At 49.5% G+C, this 18,829-nt stretch overlaps 2 protein-coding genes across 4 annotated transcripts in view; one reads left to right on the top strand and one right to left on the bottom strand.

The window, feature by feature from the left end:
* Positions 1-430: 430 nt before the first annotated feature.
* Positions 431-11,429, top strand: NAGPA (N-acetylglucosamine-1-phosphodiester alpha-N-acetylglucosaminidase). The gene is made up of 12 exons (XM_082772221.1): positions 431-774; positions 910-1,395; positions 3,888-4,027; positions 4,577-4,685; positions 4,987-5,115; positions 5,961-6,169; positions 7,198-7,245; positions 7,659-7,787; positions 8,948-9,079; positions 9,271-9,331; positions 9,831-10,076; positions 10,838-11,429. Exons 1-11 carry the CDS (start codon positions 644-646, stop codon positions 10,033-10,035), a joined length of 1,779 nt encoding a protein of 592 aa, XP_082628347.1. The 5' UTR covers positions 431-643; the 3' UTR covers positions 10,036-10,076; positions 10,838-11,429.
* Positions 11,430-13,749: 2,320 nt separating this feature from the next.
* SEC14L5 (SEC14 like lipid binding 5) overlaps positions 13,750-18,829 on the bottom strand; it is a 38,027-nt gene continuing 32,947 nt past the window's right edge. For all 3 annotated transcript variants that reach the window (XM_082772218.1, XM_082772220.1, XM_082772219.1), the window contains 3 exons: positions 18,505-18,750; positions 17,910-18,088; positions 13,750-16,760 (listed from right to left, as the gene is read on the bottom strand). In XM_082772218.1, coding sequence (XP_082628344.1) covers positions 16,655-16,760; positions 17,910-18,088; positions 18,505-18,750 — 531 coding nt within the window. In that variant the 3' untranslated portion in view covers positions 13,750-16,654. The remainder of the gene's footprint in view (positions 16,761-17,909; positions 18,089-18,504; positions 18,751-18,829) is intronic.

The following is an 18,829-nucleotide window of genomic DNA, read 5'->3' as shown; positions in this document are numbered from 1 at the left end:
ACAGACAGCATGGAACCAGGATGCTCAAATTAATTATAGCAAGAAGCCTTGGGCCCGTTTACCAAGGTCAGTCTCCTAACAAGAGTGTGAGCCTGTCTTAAGAAACTGGTCCTGCGGATGGACAAGAGCCAAGGAGCAACTGAGTCTGTGCAGAGACAAGAGGTCAAGGAGCAGTGATGAGAAAGAGTCACCAACCTTCATCCCCACCACCCCCGATGACTGCTACCAGAACACACTGTGCAGTGCAGATGGGAGGAGCTTATGGAAATGACTCCTTGGGACTAATTTTAATACGGAGCAGGGACAGGTTATGAATATGTATAGGCGTAGTGTGAAACTTCATGCATATGTGACTCCTTGCTGCATATAACCAAGGCAAGTTTCCACGCCAGGAGCGCACCACGTTGTCGGGACCGCCCCCGTGCTGCCGGCACACACCGCTCCTCCTGTACCGCTTACTGACCGGGGAGCCCTTCTCCGCAAGTCCTCGCACCCCTTCAGTGACGGATCTTCCCTTAATCCCCCACCCCGGTGCACCCCGAGGCCGTTTCCTCTCCTCTCGCCGTTGCCCCTCCCGCGGCAGCGCCGTCCCCGGGCCCTCCGCGCCGCCAGGGGCCGCGCTGCCGCCGGGCGCCCCCCGAAGATGGCGGCCGGGGCCGGGGCCGGGGCCGGGGCTGCGGGCGGGGACCGCGGGCGGCGGCGGGCGCTGGGCCGGGCGCTGGCGGCGGCGGCGCTGGCGGCGCTGGGCTGGCTGCAGGCGGCGCTCGGCCACGGGTGAGTGGCGGCCCCGCCGCGCTCCGGGACCGGGAGGAGCGGGGATGGAGGGGAGGGGACGGAAAGCGGCGGAGCCCGGGCTGCGAGCCGAGCCGAGCCGAGCCGAGCCGTAACGCCCGGGCGCTGTCGTTGCAGGGCTGCCCCCGGCCCCCGCCTGCTGCAGCCGTACCCGGCGGGGCGGCACGGCCCCCGCCACCCGCACCGCGCGGTCCGGGACTGCCAGCCCCTGCGGCACGGCAACGCCACGCACGAGGCATGGCCCGCGGACAGCAGCAGCCAGCTCCCCGTGGCCACCACCAGGCCCTTCGTCTCCTACGTGCCCTCGGAGGGCGACGACCGCCGGGTGGTCTACGGGCACTTCACCTTCGTCAGGAACCCCCGCAGGACCGTCTCGGTGCTGGAGCCCGGCGGAGAGGGCGGCTGCCGGGCTCGTCGCAGAGCCCCCGTGGAGGAGACGGCGAGGCTGGGCGGGTGCCTGGTGGCCCAGAACGGCGGCTACTTCGACATGGAGACGGGCGAGTGCCTGGGGAACGTGGTGAGCGACGGCAGGCTGGTGAGGAATGCCCACGGCCTGCAGAACGCCCAGTTCGGCATCCGCAAGGACGGCACCATGGTGTTTGGGTGAGGACGGGGCTGGCTGCGGGGTGGGAGCGCTGCCCAGGCACTGCCTCTGTGGCCTCTCGTGGTTATCACAGAATGGGAGATCCTTACGGGGCTGTGCTCCATGAGGTTAGGGATGTCCTGCCTGCAACCCACTGAGCTCCCACAGACCCTGTTGGCTTCCTCTCCTCATCCTGTGTGTGGCTGCTCTTCACAGGAAAAACGTGTCTTACTGTTCAGTGGAAATCCTGACATCTCCTGCAGTGCCCGTGTTCCGCTGCGTTGCCCTTCCTGAGGTACCGGGGTAGTTAAAGCCCCTTATGAGCGCCAGGGCCTGTGAACACGAAGCTTCTCCCAGTTGTCTGAAGAAGGCCTCATCCTCCATTTCCCAACCGGGCAGGATGAGGCAGGCACCCCCCATGACATCCCCTTGTCACACTGCCGGTGCTCTAATCCCGACCTGTAAGGTCTCACCCTAAGGTCTCTGCTAGCTTGTGCTCGGTGCCTAGGCAGAGCTCCGGGCGTTCCTGCTGCTCTCTCCTGTGAAGGGTTGCTGTGCCCCACTTCTGCTGCCTTCCCCGGGTTCAGTCTTATCCTGAGGAGCCGCTATCCAGCATTCCAGTCGCGCTATCCCACAGTCTCTGTGATCCCAACAAAGCTCTAGCCCTGCAGCTGCACTGGCCTCCAGTTCCCTATTTTGTGCATTTAGCAGTTTCACATAGGCACCCGTTCTGATTCCCCAGGAAAGGGGTGAAAACTTCTCCTATGAGTCCTCTCGGCACTTCCTTCTTTGTGTGCATATGGTTTAGATCCCCTTCAGGCTTTTTAATTTTTTTTGTTATAAGGGCTTTTGTCCATGTCAGCCTGCAGCCATTGCCAAGCTGATCTATCTCTTCCTTGCTCGACGGGGCTATCATCTTCTCGCTGCATCGTTCCTGGTGTAAGGCTCTCCTCACCGGGCTGGCCAGCCTCTATAAAAACTGCTGTTGCCTCACTTGGTCAGCTGGGTGCCATCTCTGCCTGTCAGTGCTCAGAGAGGGTCCTGTTGTTGTAAAAGCCACGTTCCTGCTGCCAGTAGCAGCTGTGCTACCACTTAGGCTTGGTTTCGCAGAGCTTGCAGCCCCTTTCCTGCTGTAGGGCACTGACCCTGCTCCATTGGTGCAGAGCTGTGGGAGCAGGAAGAGCTCCCTCCCTCCTGGTGCCAGCACTGAGTCTTCCAGCCTTCGTCAGCGCAGGGTTTGCCAGCCCGGTGAGCAGATTCTGGGTGCTCCTAGTGGCATGGAGGCTTCAGTTCCTGCAGGTTGTTGTCTGTCCATCTCTCTCTCATCACCCCAGCTGCTGTGCAGCGTGCTGCCCTCCTCCTGTAGCTCTTTGTCCTGGCAGCACAGCTTCTCAACCAGTCCATGCCAGGACAGGGAGAGGCACCCGGTGTCCCCACAGCCTGAGGCTGCAGCGTTGCATTCCCCCTCCACAGCTCAGAGTGAATCCAGGTGCCCGCTGTGCCAGGGCTGGTTGGTGCAGGAGCTGCGCCCTGTGGTGTCCCTGCGTCTGCCCGGGTGTGCTGCTCTCGGGGAGCTTCTGGCAGTAATTTGGACTGTCAGGGCCGTGGGAAGTAGTCCACAGCTCTCACACCGTGCTGTGGTCAGCAGGACAGCGCTGGGCACGCCGTAACCCCCAGCCTCGCAGAGATGTTCCCTCCACCACTTAGACTGGGGTTAGGCAACCGCAGGCTTTACAAGCCGACAGCTGGCTATGCTCGTGGTGGTGTGCAGTTTGATCAGCTGTGTTCATTTTGGATTCTCTTCCTGTCCTTAAAGGGATTTCTTTCTGCCTGTTTTCTATTCAGGTATTTTCAGTTTCACTTTTTTACAAAATGGGATGCTTTATTCGGCTACAATCACACACTAAAACACCAAAAGCTAAGCGTCCAGCTCCCACAGGACATGTCTGGAACATGTGCAGCAATTAGTTTTACATCAAAAGCTGTCAGAGCTTACAATGAGAGTACAGCTGCTCAGCTTCAGCCTTTGCAGCTGTTCTGTGGGTTGCAAACACCAGCCAGCATCAGATTTTGATGAACCAGCTGTGGCTCAGCACCCTGATTTCTGAGAGAAGCCTGTCCCTTGGGAAGCATCCCGGTGACACACGGTGCCTGAGCTGTTAGGGGTGCTCCCACAGACCCCTGAGCACTTGCCAATGGCTCTGCTCTCATGTTCTGCCAGCTGCTTTCTGCCCTTTTTATCCTGCCTCGGGTCCGCTGGCCACGTTGGTGGCAGGAGCCGCGTTGTGCACAGCGGCCTGGGGCAGTCAGATCACCCACAGGGGCCGTGTAGCACTAGAGGGCTGCCGAAGGGACGCTCTGCACTGCTTGGCTGCTCGTGTTGGAGGCAGCCAACAGCCACTCAGCCACCTCTTCCCCTTCTCCCTGCCTCCGGAGCCCTCTGGCAGCAGCAGCAGCTTTTACCTAACGCTGCCGTGACTGGGGGTAACTCCTCCTGCTCTCTCTTTCCTAGTTACCTGTCCGAGGAAGATGTTCTGGACCAAGCAAACCCTTTTATTCAGCTTGTGAGTGGAGTGGTTTGGCTCCTGAGAGACGGGGAAGTGTACGTCGGGCAGAGTCAGAAGGCTGAGTGTGATGAAACTCAGACCACAGGTGAATACCGTAAAGCTTCAGCCTGGGCATGGATTGTCTTGATGAGGCTGTTGGAAGGCGGTGGGAGCTCTGGGAGCTGTTGTCTAGTTGCAGTATTTGCTGCTCACTTAAGAGGGCAACATCTTTTCTGTGCTGCTTTACCCGAGTGTGTGGCAGCTGCGGTACGAGTGCCGCAGTCTGCAAGGCAGGGCTGTGCTTGCCTGTTCGGTGCTATCGAAGAGAATTTGCTAAGGACTGTGAGAAGTGGTAGCACGTCTGGTGTTAATGCTTGTCCAGAGAAACTCAAAGCAGGTGCCTCCTGTAGGACATGAATACTACAGGCTTCTGTGTCCCCTTCCTTTGTCCCTGTGCCAGGCAGAAACCTGACAAGAGTGTTTCTAGGCATGTTATTCCTAGATGACTCGGATAAACAAGAGGAACCTGGGCTGTGTTCTCATTGTGTTTCAGTTTAGCTGTGCCCCTTGCTGGGAGCTGTTTTGCAGGCAGATGTGTCTCAACAGCCCGTCCTGTCACCCAGCTGGTGGATCAATTATTTCCTCTCCTGCACAGGAACCTTCGAGAAGTTCATCAATGTGATATCAGCCAGGACTGCGGTTGGACATAACAGTCAAGGGCAGCTGGTCTTGGTTCACGTGGATGGACAGACGGAATCCAGAGGGTAAGGCCAGGGCTAGGGTGGGCCCTCAGGGGAGGTGCAAATTCACTCTAAATTCTGTCACTAGAGCTGGAGGGACTCTGCAGCTGCCACTGACGTGTTCTAAGGCAGAGAGCTGCAGAATTGAAGAGGTCATTTGAAGGCACTGCCTGCTGGTTTGGTGCTAGAAGGGCAGAGCCACGGGGTGCTACCTTCAGGCAGCGAGTGGGATGGGAGAGCTGCCGAGGAGAGGGGCCGAGCTTCTGGCACAGCAGTACCAGGTTGGAGGGCGTGAATGAGCAGTGACAACCGTGTGCTTTTGCAGGCTCAACCTCTGGGAAATGGCTGACTTCCTGAAGCAGCAGGGAATCATCAATGCGATCAACCTGGATGGTGGAGGGTCTGCAACACTAGTCCTAAATGGGACCCTCGCAAGCTACCCGTCAGAGCACTGGTAGGTGCTGGCTGCATGGGAAACTGCGCAGCCCCCGTTAGCGTGCAGAGCTTGGTCCTGTCCCTCTGCTCTGCTGGGGATTCAGTCCTAGCACTGCTGGGAGTTCACAGTGTAAAGGCAAGTGGCAGGTTTCCTGGGAGAGTGACTCTAAATTTAAAGCAATTAGTAACTACCTGTATTTTCCACTTCGTCATCTAGGATTAAAGTTTAGCTGTTTTCAGATGTGCAGCAAAGCTGTGTGAGGTGATGGAGTGGCCTCACATAGGAACTGGGTCTGAAAGCAGCTCTTGACTGAGGAATTTGCAGTTGCATGTTGACCCCAATTTGCAGAGATCTGTCAATAGCTTATTACTATGGAAGAGAAATGCTGACCTGCAGACCCTGCTCTGCCTCGTGTCAGGGTACCTAAAGAATAATTTATGTTAGATTTAGGTTTTTAGCTGTTTGACTGCAAACATGAAGTGATTGAAAATTCTGTTTGCTGTCTGGCAGTTGAAAGCCAAGTCTTGCTATTACTGCAGTGATGTCCCTCACTTAAAGGCGATAATGTTCTGATAAAGGCATATTGAACACAAAAGTTAGGAAAGCAAGGACTACTTACAAAGAGGCTTTGCTTACATGTTGCTTTTTTGTAATTCTGTATTTGAAATGACTCCTGTCCATTAGGAGTTAATACTGATGTAAAACGCTGACCCAAATCTAAATTTATATTTTTCCATTACTGACATTCTCCTTTGCCAGTGTGAATTGGGATGAAAATCTGTGGTTGTTACCAGCCGGTTTCATGTAGGGCTGGGAGCAGCAAAATGCTTGTACACCTTATGGGATCCATCTTCTGTCCCCAGCTCCTTTGACAACATGTGGCGTTGCCCTCGGAGCATCTCGACCATCGTGTGCATCCACGAGCCCGCCTGCGAGCCCCCGGACTGCAACGGTCACGGGGACTGCGTGCAAGGGGAGTGCCGCTGCGCGGGGGACTTCTGGAGAGGCCCAGCCTGTGACACGTTGGACTGCGGCCCTTCCAACTGCAGCCTGCACGGCACCTGCACGGCCTGTGAGTCACCGTGGCACTCAGGGGGTGGCACTCAGGGGGACGGGGCTGAATCGCTCACCTGGTCAGAGCAGTCATGCTCGCTGTAGTACAGCTGTCACATCCAGAGTCCCTTCCCATCGTGGGCTGAAGGGCTGATGCCATTTGCCAGCAGCAGCAGCTGCTTCCCTCCCAGCAGAGGCTGCCCGTGTCTGGGTGCCCAGGCTTCTGGTGCCGCAGGTGCCAATCCCCCTGCCCTGGCTTTGCGAGCCTCCACCCTGGCCATACCTTGTGGTGCACGGAGCTGTTCTTCCCCTTCCCTCTGGGCTGGAGGCAGTCAGAGCACACTGCCTCTAGGGAACAGCAGCACTGCCAAGCTGGGACTCAGATTTGGAAGCTAGAGCTGTAATAGGGCTTCACTTCAAACTCTGTCTCAGATTCCCTTTTTGCCCCCTGGGCTTGTGCTCCTGGTTTTCTTTGTAAATGAGATGTCGGAAAGGGCAGCATGTTACACTGCATGACAAATAATGCAGCTGAGTTCTGCCCCCTCCTTTTGTTGTTCCTTCCCCCCCCATTTAGTTACCCCACATCTCAGTTGTTACAAGTGCAATTGCTACTCTTCTGTAAACCGGTCTTGAAACCAGCAACTGCTGTAACGCACAGCCCTCAGCTTCTGCTCTTCTATACCTGCTCAGTCCATTTCTCTTCTACTTCCCTGGTTTAACTCACAGCCCAGTTTGCACCAGTGAAATGACTGGGCAGAGCCCACTGGGTGCAGGTGTTGCCAGTAGCTGACCCAGAGTTCATATCTCAAAATCCAATCAAGCAGGAGGTGTTGGGGAACTGCTGTGTGGGGCAGGTGTAATGGGTGGGGTTCGTACCTGACCTCTTTGTGAGTTCAAAATACCTCATCTGTGGGTTCCCTGGCAGAGGCAGCCCGATCTCACGTTAAGAGGCCACCCCAAGAAGCAGAGGCTCCTAATTTTGAGTTCCTGCAATTTCGAAGTATTTCTGTGTTGTTGTTAATGTCTGTTCTGTTTGTATTTGCACAGCTGGATGCCTGTGTGATGCTGGCTGGGTTGGCAGCAACTGCAGTGAAGGTAACACTGATTTCTACTCTATTCTAATTCTTTGTAGTCATCAGGAGGATAGCCTGAACTGCTTCCTCGGGGGCTGGCTGCCTGCAGTAGGGGGGAGGTCCCTAATACTCTTTCCAAGAGAGAGTAGCAAAGGGTGAGGCTACAGCACGCTCTCCTTTTTTGTCAGTGTGAGCTTAACTGCAGCCTGAGACTCTTCAGATGGGGTTGGTGTGAAGCCCTTTGCAAACTGCCCTTTTCCTGCCACTTGGAGTCACGGTCCCCGGGTGAGACATGCTGCTCCTTGGGCAAGGCACAGACTTTTTTCTGAGCAGCCATCAACATCCTGGGCCAGTGAATGCTCCGGGATGTAACATGGGGTGAGACTGTCACAAACACTTGTAAAGCCTGATGCCATCTCTGCTTGTCTCCTGCAGCTTGTGCAAGTGGTTTCTACGGGGATGCTTGCACCCAGAAGTGCCAGTGCCAGAACGGTGGCTCGTGTGAGCCCGTGCACGGAGCCTGCTCTTGCCCAGCTGGGTACTATGGCACCAGCTGTGAGCACGGTAAGGGCTGCTCTGGAAAACAGCCTGGGCTGGGGAGAGGCCTTTTTTGTTGTATTTGAGCCACCTCATGTAGGCAATTTAAGTGTGAACTCTGCTGAACAGCATTAGGCCTCAGCTTCACAGCTGGAACACAACCTGCTAGCTCTTAAGGGCTCGTCTGTCCTACCTGAATTGACTAAAAAGAAAAGGAACAGAGAGGAGACATTTTCTTCATCATTAGACAACTGTAGATCCCTGTTCAGTCTCTGCCCAGAAAAGCTGCATTGCTTTTTTGTGTGTATAGCACAAATAGCGCCTGCCCTTCCCTTGGAGGTGCTGCACCAGGCCCTGCCCACAGGTCACGCTTTGGGTGATCCAAGTCAGGGACTGTGAAAGGCTCTAAAGGTCCCTGCTGGCTCCTGGCCTTGGAATTCCAGCTGTGCTTGTGCTGGTGATAACTGAGCTGGCAACATGCTCAGTTGTGTAACTGCAATTTTTCTGAAGTACTGGAGGCTCCTGCCTGAACAGCCTGCTCTGCTGCCAGGACAAGTTAATTGCAGCGTGGGTGTAAACTTGTGTGCGCAGTTACTTCAGTGAGGCTTTGTTCTCAGCCTAAGAACGCTCAGCTAGCCTGAGCCCTGTTTTACAAAAACCTCCTCCTAGAAGTAAGCAAAATAACAGTCATTAACTTTGAGTTCAGCACTTTCAAGCTGATGGAGAACGCAGAGTGGGGAGGTAGAACAGCTTTGTCAGGCTGCAGGAAGTGTGGGGGCTTTGAAGCTGACTATTCAGCACAACTGAAGAGCCTGCTGGCTGCCTGTGCTCACACAGAGGTACCTCCTTCCCTTTAGGAACTGGCCACTGCCCCCCACCACCTTTGCTTATGAGCCAAACAGCAGACCCGTAGCTCAAAGGTGGCAGGGAGAAAAGTGCATTGAAAGCAACAATGCTGGAGCCTGCTGTGGTGCCAGAAGCACTATGAATGCCTCATCTGCTATGTGCAGGGGCTGAGCCTCTCTTACAGCTAAGAGTGTGTCCCTGGTTCCTGGCACCCAGCTGGTGCAGCTGAAACAGGCACAACTGAGCTGGGGGCTAGGGGGAGCTGCAGGGTGACAGGCTGGATGGGTTCTGAACACACACAGCTCTGATAACAACCAGCTTCTTTGTGATACTTTTCCTAGCATGCCCCATGGGCTGGTATGGGCCCAACTGCCAGCAGCTCTGTGCCTGTGAACACGCCTGTCCCTGCGACCGAGAGACGGGCAGCTGTAACATCACCTACGACTCGGAAGTACAGGACCAGCTAAACAAAGGTACCTCTGAGTGCACTGGAGTGGATTATTATTATTATTTTTTTTTTTTAAGTATGTGCCAAAGTTGCTCTTCCAACTCATGTTCTGTTTGCTTAGTCAACAGGCTTGCATTTCTATTACCTTAGCTAAGCTTATCCTTGTTCACTGCAATTTTAACCCCTCGCTAACTTTCTTTCCTCTTTGTTTTCCAGCTGGGCAGTGTTTGGCTTCCCACAATAAGGAAAAGAGCAAAGAAAAATTCTCTCTGTCAGAGTAAGTGTGTAATACTGGTCACGAGTATACACACACACACAGTAATGTAAGGCAAAGCACCAAAACCTCGTTGTAAGACAAGTGCTGAGCTGAAGCCACCATCAGTGACAGTTCGTGAGCTGAGCCCAGTGCCCAGCAGCTCGCACAAACAACCAGCCACCTTTCCTCTCCCACTGACACACTGTGCCCAGCAGAAGGGCAGGGACAGATCCTCCACCAGAGCTCGGCTTTGGTAGTATTACTGAAGCTACAGCCTCTCTGCAGGCACTTTGGTCGTGCACTAACTGAGGGCAAAGCCAGAACCACCCATTAGCTCTGGCTGCCATAGCAGCCTTTCAGAGCCTTGCACAGAGCCTGCTCTCACCTGCCTGAGAGCACAACTGTAAGCTTGAGATGACAGAGAAGGGAGTACAAACCTTGAGAAATCATTTGCACACAGGGAGCACGTGGGAGTGGGTCAGGAGATGTTGCTTATGTGGATTTTTCTTTCATCTGATAGAAGAACCTGGATCTCCCTGACCTCTGTCTTGGCTCTGCTTCTTGTGATTAGCACCATGGGAAACATAGGCTTCTTTCTCAAGGCCAGATCAGAGAGGCAACGTGAAAGTGATGATTATCTCTATCACCCCCTGATGGAGATGAATGGAGAAGCCAGTCATACCTCCACATCTGCTGCCTGTGAGACAGAAGATACTCAGGAATAAATTCAGACACTCTGTTAGAGTCCCAGATGAGAAAAGAAGAGGTATGGTACTCTGCATTTCGGAACTGACTGTTACATTCTGACTAGACCTAGAGTGTAAAACCGCTGACAAACCCAAGACGCTTTTGTCTGAGGAACACCCTTGCTTCTTTGCTCAGTCCTGCTGAGTCCTAGCTTCCCTCCCCTCCCCAGCTGCTCTGGCTGGAGCAGATGGGATTGCATCTGGGATTTGGGGTCCCTAGCTGCCATCAGTGGATGCAGGGTGCAAGCAGCAGACCAGCTTCCACACACACAAGGCAATTCCACAGCTGCAGCAGAAATGAAGCCAAGGGTATTTCAGAAAGGTCCTTTCTCACACAGTGATGTAGTCTGTCAGTATTTTTAAGATACAAAATGAAATGCATGTTACCTCTAGCATAAAGACAGGCTTAAAGATAATTTGGTCTGTAACTGTCTGCATTTCCCTTCTAAGTTCAGACTTTCATCCAAAAATGAAAAGTTGTTTTAAAATGTTAGAACAGGTGCAGCACATGGTAAAACCACAGCATTTTTCTTCCTGGCCCCAGTGGTAGGCTCAAAGGCTGACACACAGACAGGGCTGTGGCTTTCTTGCACCTGACTTTCTTACCTGCCCTATGCTGACAGCAGGGCCAGAGCGTTTTCTTACTGAACCCCTAGTCCTAGGACTAATCTAGCAGGTGCTTCACAAGCACTGAATTTCCAATAGGTTCTTATTGTGTAGCAACACGACGAGTCAATGCTGGTTGAAAAGCCTCATTCCTGTGTTCTCTCCTACCTCCCAGGAGCAGCCTGCTCTGCTCAGCTGCACGGCCCAGCCGGCAAGGTACCACAGCCTCAAGCTCTCACCTGGGGAAAAGAAGAGGAGGCAGCAGCCTGAGCAAGACACTCCTGAGCTGTGCACTGGGCTCACCCTACCCCAGCCCGTTCAGCGTGTGCTTTCCCACCACCGGGCTGCCCTCAGCCAGCGGTACAGTCCCTCCAGCAGCCTTGCTCCTGGCTGCCAGAACTGCCCGTCCCTCCTCAGAGGGGATGGCAGCCATCAGGGGCTGGGGCCATGATCGGTACTTCAAGCAACCCAAGATCCTGAACATCTCAGCTGGAAACTGGATGTTTTTATTTGAACATGTAATTGCACACTGAATTAATATGAGTTTGCTTCCATGTGAGGGGAAACTAGCCTTTAACATGCTACTTTAATGCTGCAAATTGGGTTTTTAAAGCCTGTCTGAGCCTGAATGTTTTTAAGCACTCTATTTTTATCTCTTCAAGCAAAGAATATGTAATTTTTGTGCCACTGCTGGCATCAAATCAACCTGTAAACTGAAGATTCTATTATTTTTTTATTTACAGAAGACAATTTGCCACTTGAATAAAGTCAATTAGTAATAATTGCCTGAAATGGGAATTCTTGATGCTCAGCTGCAGAAGGCAGAAATGATCCTTGCCCAGTTAATCTCAGTGGGCCATTCAAAGCCATGGAGCCCTCTTCATTTTCAATAACTATCTATATTGCAGGATTATGTGTACTGGCTTACTTTGTGGTATAACCATAAACAACAAATGGTGGTTCTACAGGAAAAAGTAAAAAACATTTTAGTTATTTAAAATTTTAAAATAACTGGATACAAATAAGACTTACCTTTGTTTCTGTGGGTACTTAACTAGAGTAGCATGTGCTAAAATTTTCAGAATTTACCTCAAATTTGAAGAGTTGAATTTCATCAAATAATTAGACGTGTTCTTTTGAGTTTTGTTTTTAATTTCCAACATACAGAAATGTACAGCTTCTACCAGAACCTACAAATACGATAACTAAGTACATTTTTAGTATCAGATTTGTTGTCAGGTAACACATTACAAAGCACTCTGCATTTTGCTAGTGTGCTCTTCAAGAATGCTTTTTTGTTGGCTGAGAAAAATCAGGACCTCAGTACATAAAAACAGACAGGTAGGGGGAGAGAAAGGAAGACACTGCTTGCTAAGAATGTTAATGCCCATTTAATTTCTATGTAGCTAATAGCTTGGAAATGGATGTCAATGTCATTAAAAGCCAATGCATGTCACACAATACCAATTTAGCCTTCCAAAAGAGAAATAATTAGGTATAAGATTCATCACAATCGAGTGCTGGAAGAATGTTAAAGCTAATAGCATGCAAGAATCTGACAAATGCATGTCAATTTTAGTCCTTAGAGTCTAATAGCTCAGCTTCTTCCATTATTTGGCTCACAGTAGAAATGCTTCAGATGTTAAAGAAGTACAAGCTAGTAAAATATATTTTGAAACCAGATTTCTCTGCCTCTAACAAGCTGGAATTTGCTACCGCGTCAATACCCAACAGCTTTCACACCTGAGCTGAATGGTCAAGTTGGGCTCACCAGGCCCTACCAGTTCGGAGCTGCTCTAAGTGTTACAGCTTTCAGATGACTAGTTTATGGCATTTTCAGAATCTTTAATGAAGGAACCAAAGATGTCAAAAATAATTCAGGCCTTCTCCAAAGCTCAAAGCATGAACCAGAGGGTTGTACCACTTACTATAAAGAGCTGACCAAAGAATGCAAAACTCAACAGTATTTCAGTTATTTAGTTAAATTTGAATTTATAAATTCTCATTAAGCTGATTTTTCCCCCATTACTGAAAAATGTGATACAACCAAACTGGCTAACCACAAGTCTGACATGAATAAGGCTGCGTCTGAAATTGCAGCAAACACATCTGTGCAGCCAAAGCGACTGCAGTAACTCAATTTCCTCAGGGCAATCAGGATTACTCTCTGCCCCCCAAAATCAAGGGCTCAGGAAGCCATGAAACAACGTGGACCTGCACTAAGTGCCTTCCTGCTGACGATGTAATAGCATGTGGCATGCCGGTTTTCAGCCTCACCCTTGGCACGCACAAAGTGGTAAAGAAACCAGCAATGCTGCTTTTGCATCCTGCTGGACTAGAGTCTCCTGCAGTCCTTTCACAAGACCAAGCTACCTGAAACACCAAAACATTTAGCCAAAACGCCTCAGTCACTGTATTTCAGCTTTGCCCTGAACAACAACGTCTGTCTTTAGCGCGATCTATGTGCTCTGTCTGTCCTTAGTCCTACTGGGACAGAAGCTAGTTAAACAGCAGGGCAGGGCAAGCCTGGAGAAATTGCTAAGAATAGAGGTTTCACATATGGCCATATTTAGTTGTAAACGACGGCGCAGCACTGTGTGCCAACATCACCTACAGCGCTGTCTCTCTCGAGACCTTGCATCACACGTTACACATGGCAACAGCCCTCTGAGGTAGGCATTATTTTCTGCATGTGGAATATCTGAAACAGGGGAAAGCCCTCGTTTACTGAGGAATTTAATTGTTCAGCACCCACCTCGTTACCTGAACACAGCCCAAGCTGACCGCACTGAAGAACAGCCGCAGGGGTGCTGCTGAGGAGCAGGGGGTCCTTGCTGCACCTCCAGCTCAGTGCCCAAAGCTGGAGAACGCTTTCAGGGTCCTGGCTTATGAGAATTACAAGGAGCCACTGTGAGCAGAACCCAGAACTCCTCTTGGTCTCAACTCACGAGAGACTGCTGTGAAGGAAACAGAGCATCTTCTTTTCTAAAGCCTACTGTTTTTTTCTTTTCTTTTTTTTTTCTTTTTTTTTTTTCTTTTAAGAAGAAAAAGGGGTTTTAGAAAAAATCTGCTTCTCTTGCATCTGCAATTCACAAAGCCAGTTAAAAAAAAAAACCAGAAACAGAAACACAGCACAGTAGCCATAACAGAAGGAAGGGAACTACAGCCTGGATGTTATGTCAGCATTCAGGGGAAAGAGAGGACAAAAATCCATATTGGATTATTTTAATCTTTAGCTAAGTAAATTGGTAGGTGAAATAATCCAGGCAATTTTGCTTGAAATTGTCAATGGAGAGATCACAAACTGCTTCTCAAGCAGATTTGTGCAGCAATTTCCTGTGGGACAGGAGCAATACTACCAAATGAAAAGCTATTTCTTGTGTCCACAGAGCCAGCAGGAGGGAGCTCTCTGCAGGAGCAGCCCCTCATCTCTTCTTGGCTCATTCAGAGACCTGCCAGAATGCACCAAGTTCTAGATGCCTCCCCAGCAAGTGCTAAGCACCTAAACCTTTCACTGGTGGGAGGAGAACAGCACATGCCATGTTTTAAGATTAAGAGAACCCAGTGCAATGGGAAAGATTCTTAATCAGAGGAAAACAGCGGAAACACTAGAAACAGGAATGTTACCACCATGGGACGTGACAAAATCAAGTAAGAACCAAGCCATAAAAAGATGAAATCCTGGAACAGCCCAGGGAAGGAAGGGCTGGGTTTGTTCATGCTGCTTTAGGAACCAGTTTGAAACTGCATTTCTAGCACCAGAAATTATTATTTCTGCAGGATTTTACATTAAGGATACACGCATGCATTTTAATTCCAGGACTCTTGATTTTCCAGAGCAAAGGTAGAACTTCTCCCTCTTTGTGTTAAACTACAAGTATGCTGAAATATCAAAAATTGGATCACCCGGGAGAAATGGTAAAGCCTACAGAACAACTGGGGAATTCCCTGCAACCAGAACTTTCCTAGGGCCTGCATAACTAAGTTACCTGTTCCACTTTCACACTGAGATGCAAGGTGGGGGACTAATTTCCTCAGTTCTGTTCCTTTAAAAAAAAAAAAAAAAAAAAAAAAGCAGCTTACAGAGGCGCATCAACTTCATCTTTTGTTCCAGTTATTGGGATGCTTTTCTCCTTTTTCAGTGCCTGGTGCTTCAAAATCAGCAATTAAATAAAGAAGCAGGATTAGAAGGAATTACTTTACATATATGTTCTCCTTACCTGCACACATTTATCAACCTCAATATAAGCTTGGTGAGAGGATTGTATTGAGTAGCATGGTCATGGATACTTGAATGGCTGTGCTGGCAAAGAAACTACACCTCCACTGCAAGTTGGGCTTCAATCCTGCCCCAGCCCCACAACCATCTGCACTGTTGCCCAGCTTTGGAACTGGACACACATTTAGTTCAGGCCAGCCTGAGCGATCCGTGCAGCGGTCACCTCCAGCTGGTAGGGATGGGGTCTCTGCACAGCACTGCTGGGTCCCAGAGCAGACATCGGTCTGCATCACAAGTCCCACGTGTCTGCTAATTGCAAATATCGCCTAAGTGCAACTCAGTATTTGACACCTTTTTTTTTTTTTTCTGCCTAAACAAAAACACAACTTCTCTGCTACCCACCCCGATAAATCCATCGCCAGCACCTTTCCTGTGTCTGTTCTCTAGCATAATCAGTGGAGATTTCTGACAAACACTGTAGTTTTGGCATGTCATGACTGTCATGAAGATGCACCATCTTCTCACAACTCGCAAATGTAATGCAATAATCACTTCTTAATCCTAGGAAACATCCATGTAGAGCCCCAAAAGCTTTGGACTCTAACTTGACCTTGCAGGAAAAGATGACACAGCCCTTATCCCTAGTGCGATGTATGATACAGCCCTTTACACAAGAATATCCGGCAGTCACAAAAATTAGAAGTAGAAAGATTCTTGGGAGTGAAGACAATCAGTAATTCCTTTCTAAAAGGGAGTTTGTCTCACTAAAAAAAGTGATTGGATTTAATAAATACTCACTTTTCAAATTATAAATAAGTTAAAAATTAACTTAAAATAAGCTAGTATTTGAATAAATATGTTTCAGTAAGTGCTTAAATACATACATGCTTTTCTTCTGAAGTTTTCAAGTTAGCTCACATTATAAAGACTTCTTTAATACTGCCATAAAACTTTGTGCCTTCAGGAAATAAAATATTGCTTTTCTTAGCCCTTTATAATTTGATTCAGTTCCCATCTACTCTGATGAGATGGGTCAGATCTACCTATTATTGCTTGTAAACCTGAGGAGGAAGGATAAATAGTCTATCTTTAAGAAAGATGCTGCTTACTTGAGGCAGGTTCTCTGCCTATACTTTCTAGAAAACAGTTTTGATTTTTGTGTCTCAGTGGGTTAAAAAAATCCAACACATTTCCTAATAGCATCCTGTCAGATCGGAAGAGGTTTTAGGTTTGACCTGGAACTAGTTTCTAAAATATCCTATCTGTATTAAGGTATTTACAGTTTGCTTCAAGTCCCTGCACCTGAAATGCCCGCTTTACTTTCTGATGGGTAAGTGGTACCCTGGGCACCCAGAAAACTAGATTAATTTTGCTACACGTGAATAATCTAGTCCTACAGATCAATCAGATAAGGCAACATCAGTCTCCTCTACCACACACAGGAAAAGGACTGATTGGAAAGAGCCCTTTAGAGTTCAGTAATAACGTGGGTTCATGCAAACTGACATTCATCCAAAAACATGACCTATGAAAAAGACTACTGGAGAAGTAGGCATCTGATACAGAAGTACTACACCTGCCATGTGAGTGCTAAGTCTTTGTCAAGAACAGCTCCCAGAAGTCACTCGCTGTCCAGCAGCTGCTGCCTGTGATCACACGAACGACTGCCTCAAGGCTCAGCCCCTGCAGGCTCTTTGGTTTGGTGCACAGAGCAGCTCTGGGGCAGCCAGGAAGCCCTGAGTGGTTTTTCCTTGTGGCGTAGCCTTGTCCTTGCTATCTGGAAAGATGGGAGCTGCTCTGGGACTGGTTCGAAGATGTTGTGGCTCCACTCAGCTGGGAAAACCCGCTGTTGCAAGATTCCAGGCTTGACATGGATCCCCTGGGATGGGACAAAACAGATGTGCTTGTTAAGGCAGGCAGCTATTTCATGGATAACTTTATACGTCTGACAGGAGATAAACCTGCTCTTTATAACGCTTACAAAAGTATTTTATTTTGTCCCATCGTTTTCATTGTGGTCTCTAAGAATCTCAAGGTTCCTCTGTGTCACAAGGAAAAGTTATCACAGACATCATTTTGCTAGCAAAAGGCATTATGACTTGCTTCTTGCAGTAAACATCAGAGTACAATGCATCTGGTCTCTCTGTAGGGCTGCACACACAGGTGCTGAGCAGAAAGGAAAATGAGAGAGCATTCCAAACACAGCACAGCTCAGTGAATGCAGCCACTGCAGCCAACCTGGGACCTCCAGCCTGCTAAGCATCAGAATCACAGCTCCAGCACCATTCAGTCTTAGTCTGCAGTCACAGCTGTGGTGAATTGAGGCTGTGTTGGCAGGATCTGAAGACTGTTTCCAATGCAGTTTATGCAGGTAGGGCAAGGAGGAGCAGGTTTGAGTGACTGGAGTCAGGAATTTTCTGCTACTCTGAGTCAACAGGGTCTGGCCAGGCCACATTCTCAAGGTGACCTGCTCATCTGCAAGCCTGGTCTACCTAACCCTTCCTCTGGCTCCTAGGAAAGTACTTGTGAAGTATTCAAATTACTGGCTGATCTGAGAAGTACTTTTTGCATTAAAGGAGACTAGAGGCTACCCTGCAGAGGTTGATGTACACACTTATTGAGAAAGCATGCTTCAAGTCACAACAGACATCTTTGTCAAATGCCAAATGAGATATGAATGACATAGTTAAGTTACTCAAAAAGTATCAAAAAGTTAATCAGCCAAGCACCTCCCTCACTTCAAGTAGCTGTAATCAAGAACTGAAGCACAAATTCTACTGGTGGAGATCCAGCCAGCGGCCAGACATCCAGCAAAGAGGAACCTGCTACAAAAGAGAAACCTTATTACCCACCGCACTAAAGGAGACTCTTTCCATGTAATACCACCAAGTTGGTGTCCATCTAACTTCTTATCAATGAAATATGCACCCTATAGAGGTCACTGGTATCTGCACGTTTAAAGTCACACTCAGTCCTCTCATACGGCTTCTCTATTGCAGGTTGTACAGTAACACACACGTAAACCTACCTGAAGTCCTTGGATGCAAGCACTTCATAGTAGTATATAAGCTTGCACTTATGACTGGAAACTTGCAGAGAGGCAAGAACATCATCCACCCGAGGGAGGCTAGTGCCGGAACAGGGCAGAGGACCATGCATTTTCCACTGGAGAATGTAAAAGCCGGGCCAACGAGTCACATGAGATCCCTGGAAGGAAAAGAGCACTCCCAAGTGATTACCAGGCATCTTATGAAATAACTGAATGACTTGACAAAAGTCAAAAGAAACTACTGACCTGGAGGTGCGTACATCATTCAATTCATTTTACATACCTCAGCCACAGCTCTGTAATCCTAGGTGTGTTTTTTTCTTTTTCATTTTTAATGTTATCTTCAATTAGCTTTTTATCACAGCTTATGGAATCTCTTTCCAATGGCTCAGTCTAAACCAGAACTGCCGTAGCAGTCATTTTCACAGGGAATTCAGAGAATGATTACCACAGCAACCGCTTCCAAGCTAGACATGATTTCCCATCCCATCGATTCCTTCCCCTCCCCACCACCAGATCATTTTGGAGCATACTAGGATTGTAAGACCCATGCCAGGGCCCAAACACATCTGACCTGGATGCTCTCTCCTTCCCGACAAACCAGCGGAGATTCCATACGACTGTAATCCACGCCAAGGACCCACGTCTTATCAATGAGCTGCACGTTGTCCCCAGCAGTAGAGGTACTTGGTAACGTGGCTTCTTTATGACTTGTTTCAGGAGCTCGTTTGGAGTGGAAGAGGCTGAACACCACATCTCCCTTCAGGATGTCAAAGTCCCAAGTGATCACAGACTCCCCTTCCAAAATCTCCACGACTATCTAAAAAGGAAATACAACAAGCACGAAGTAAAACATCAGGCATTCAGATGGCAGTCAGCATCTTCCTACCTGCTCTACA

The sequence above is a fragment of the Aythya marila genome (genome assembly GCF_965140915.1).
Source record: "Aythya marila genome assembly, chromosome: 15".
In the NCBI taxonomy this organism is placed as follows: Eukaryota; Metazoa; Chordata; class Aves; order Anseriformes; family Anatidae; genus Aythya; species Aythya marila.
The sequence above is the reverse complement of the archived record's forward strand: the minus strand, read 5'-3'. Positions and strand labels throughout refer to the sequence as shown.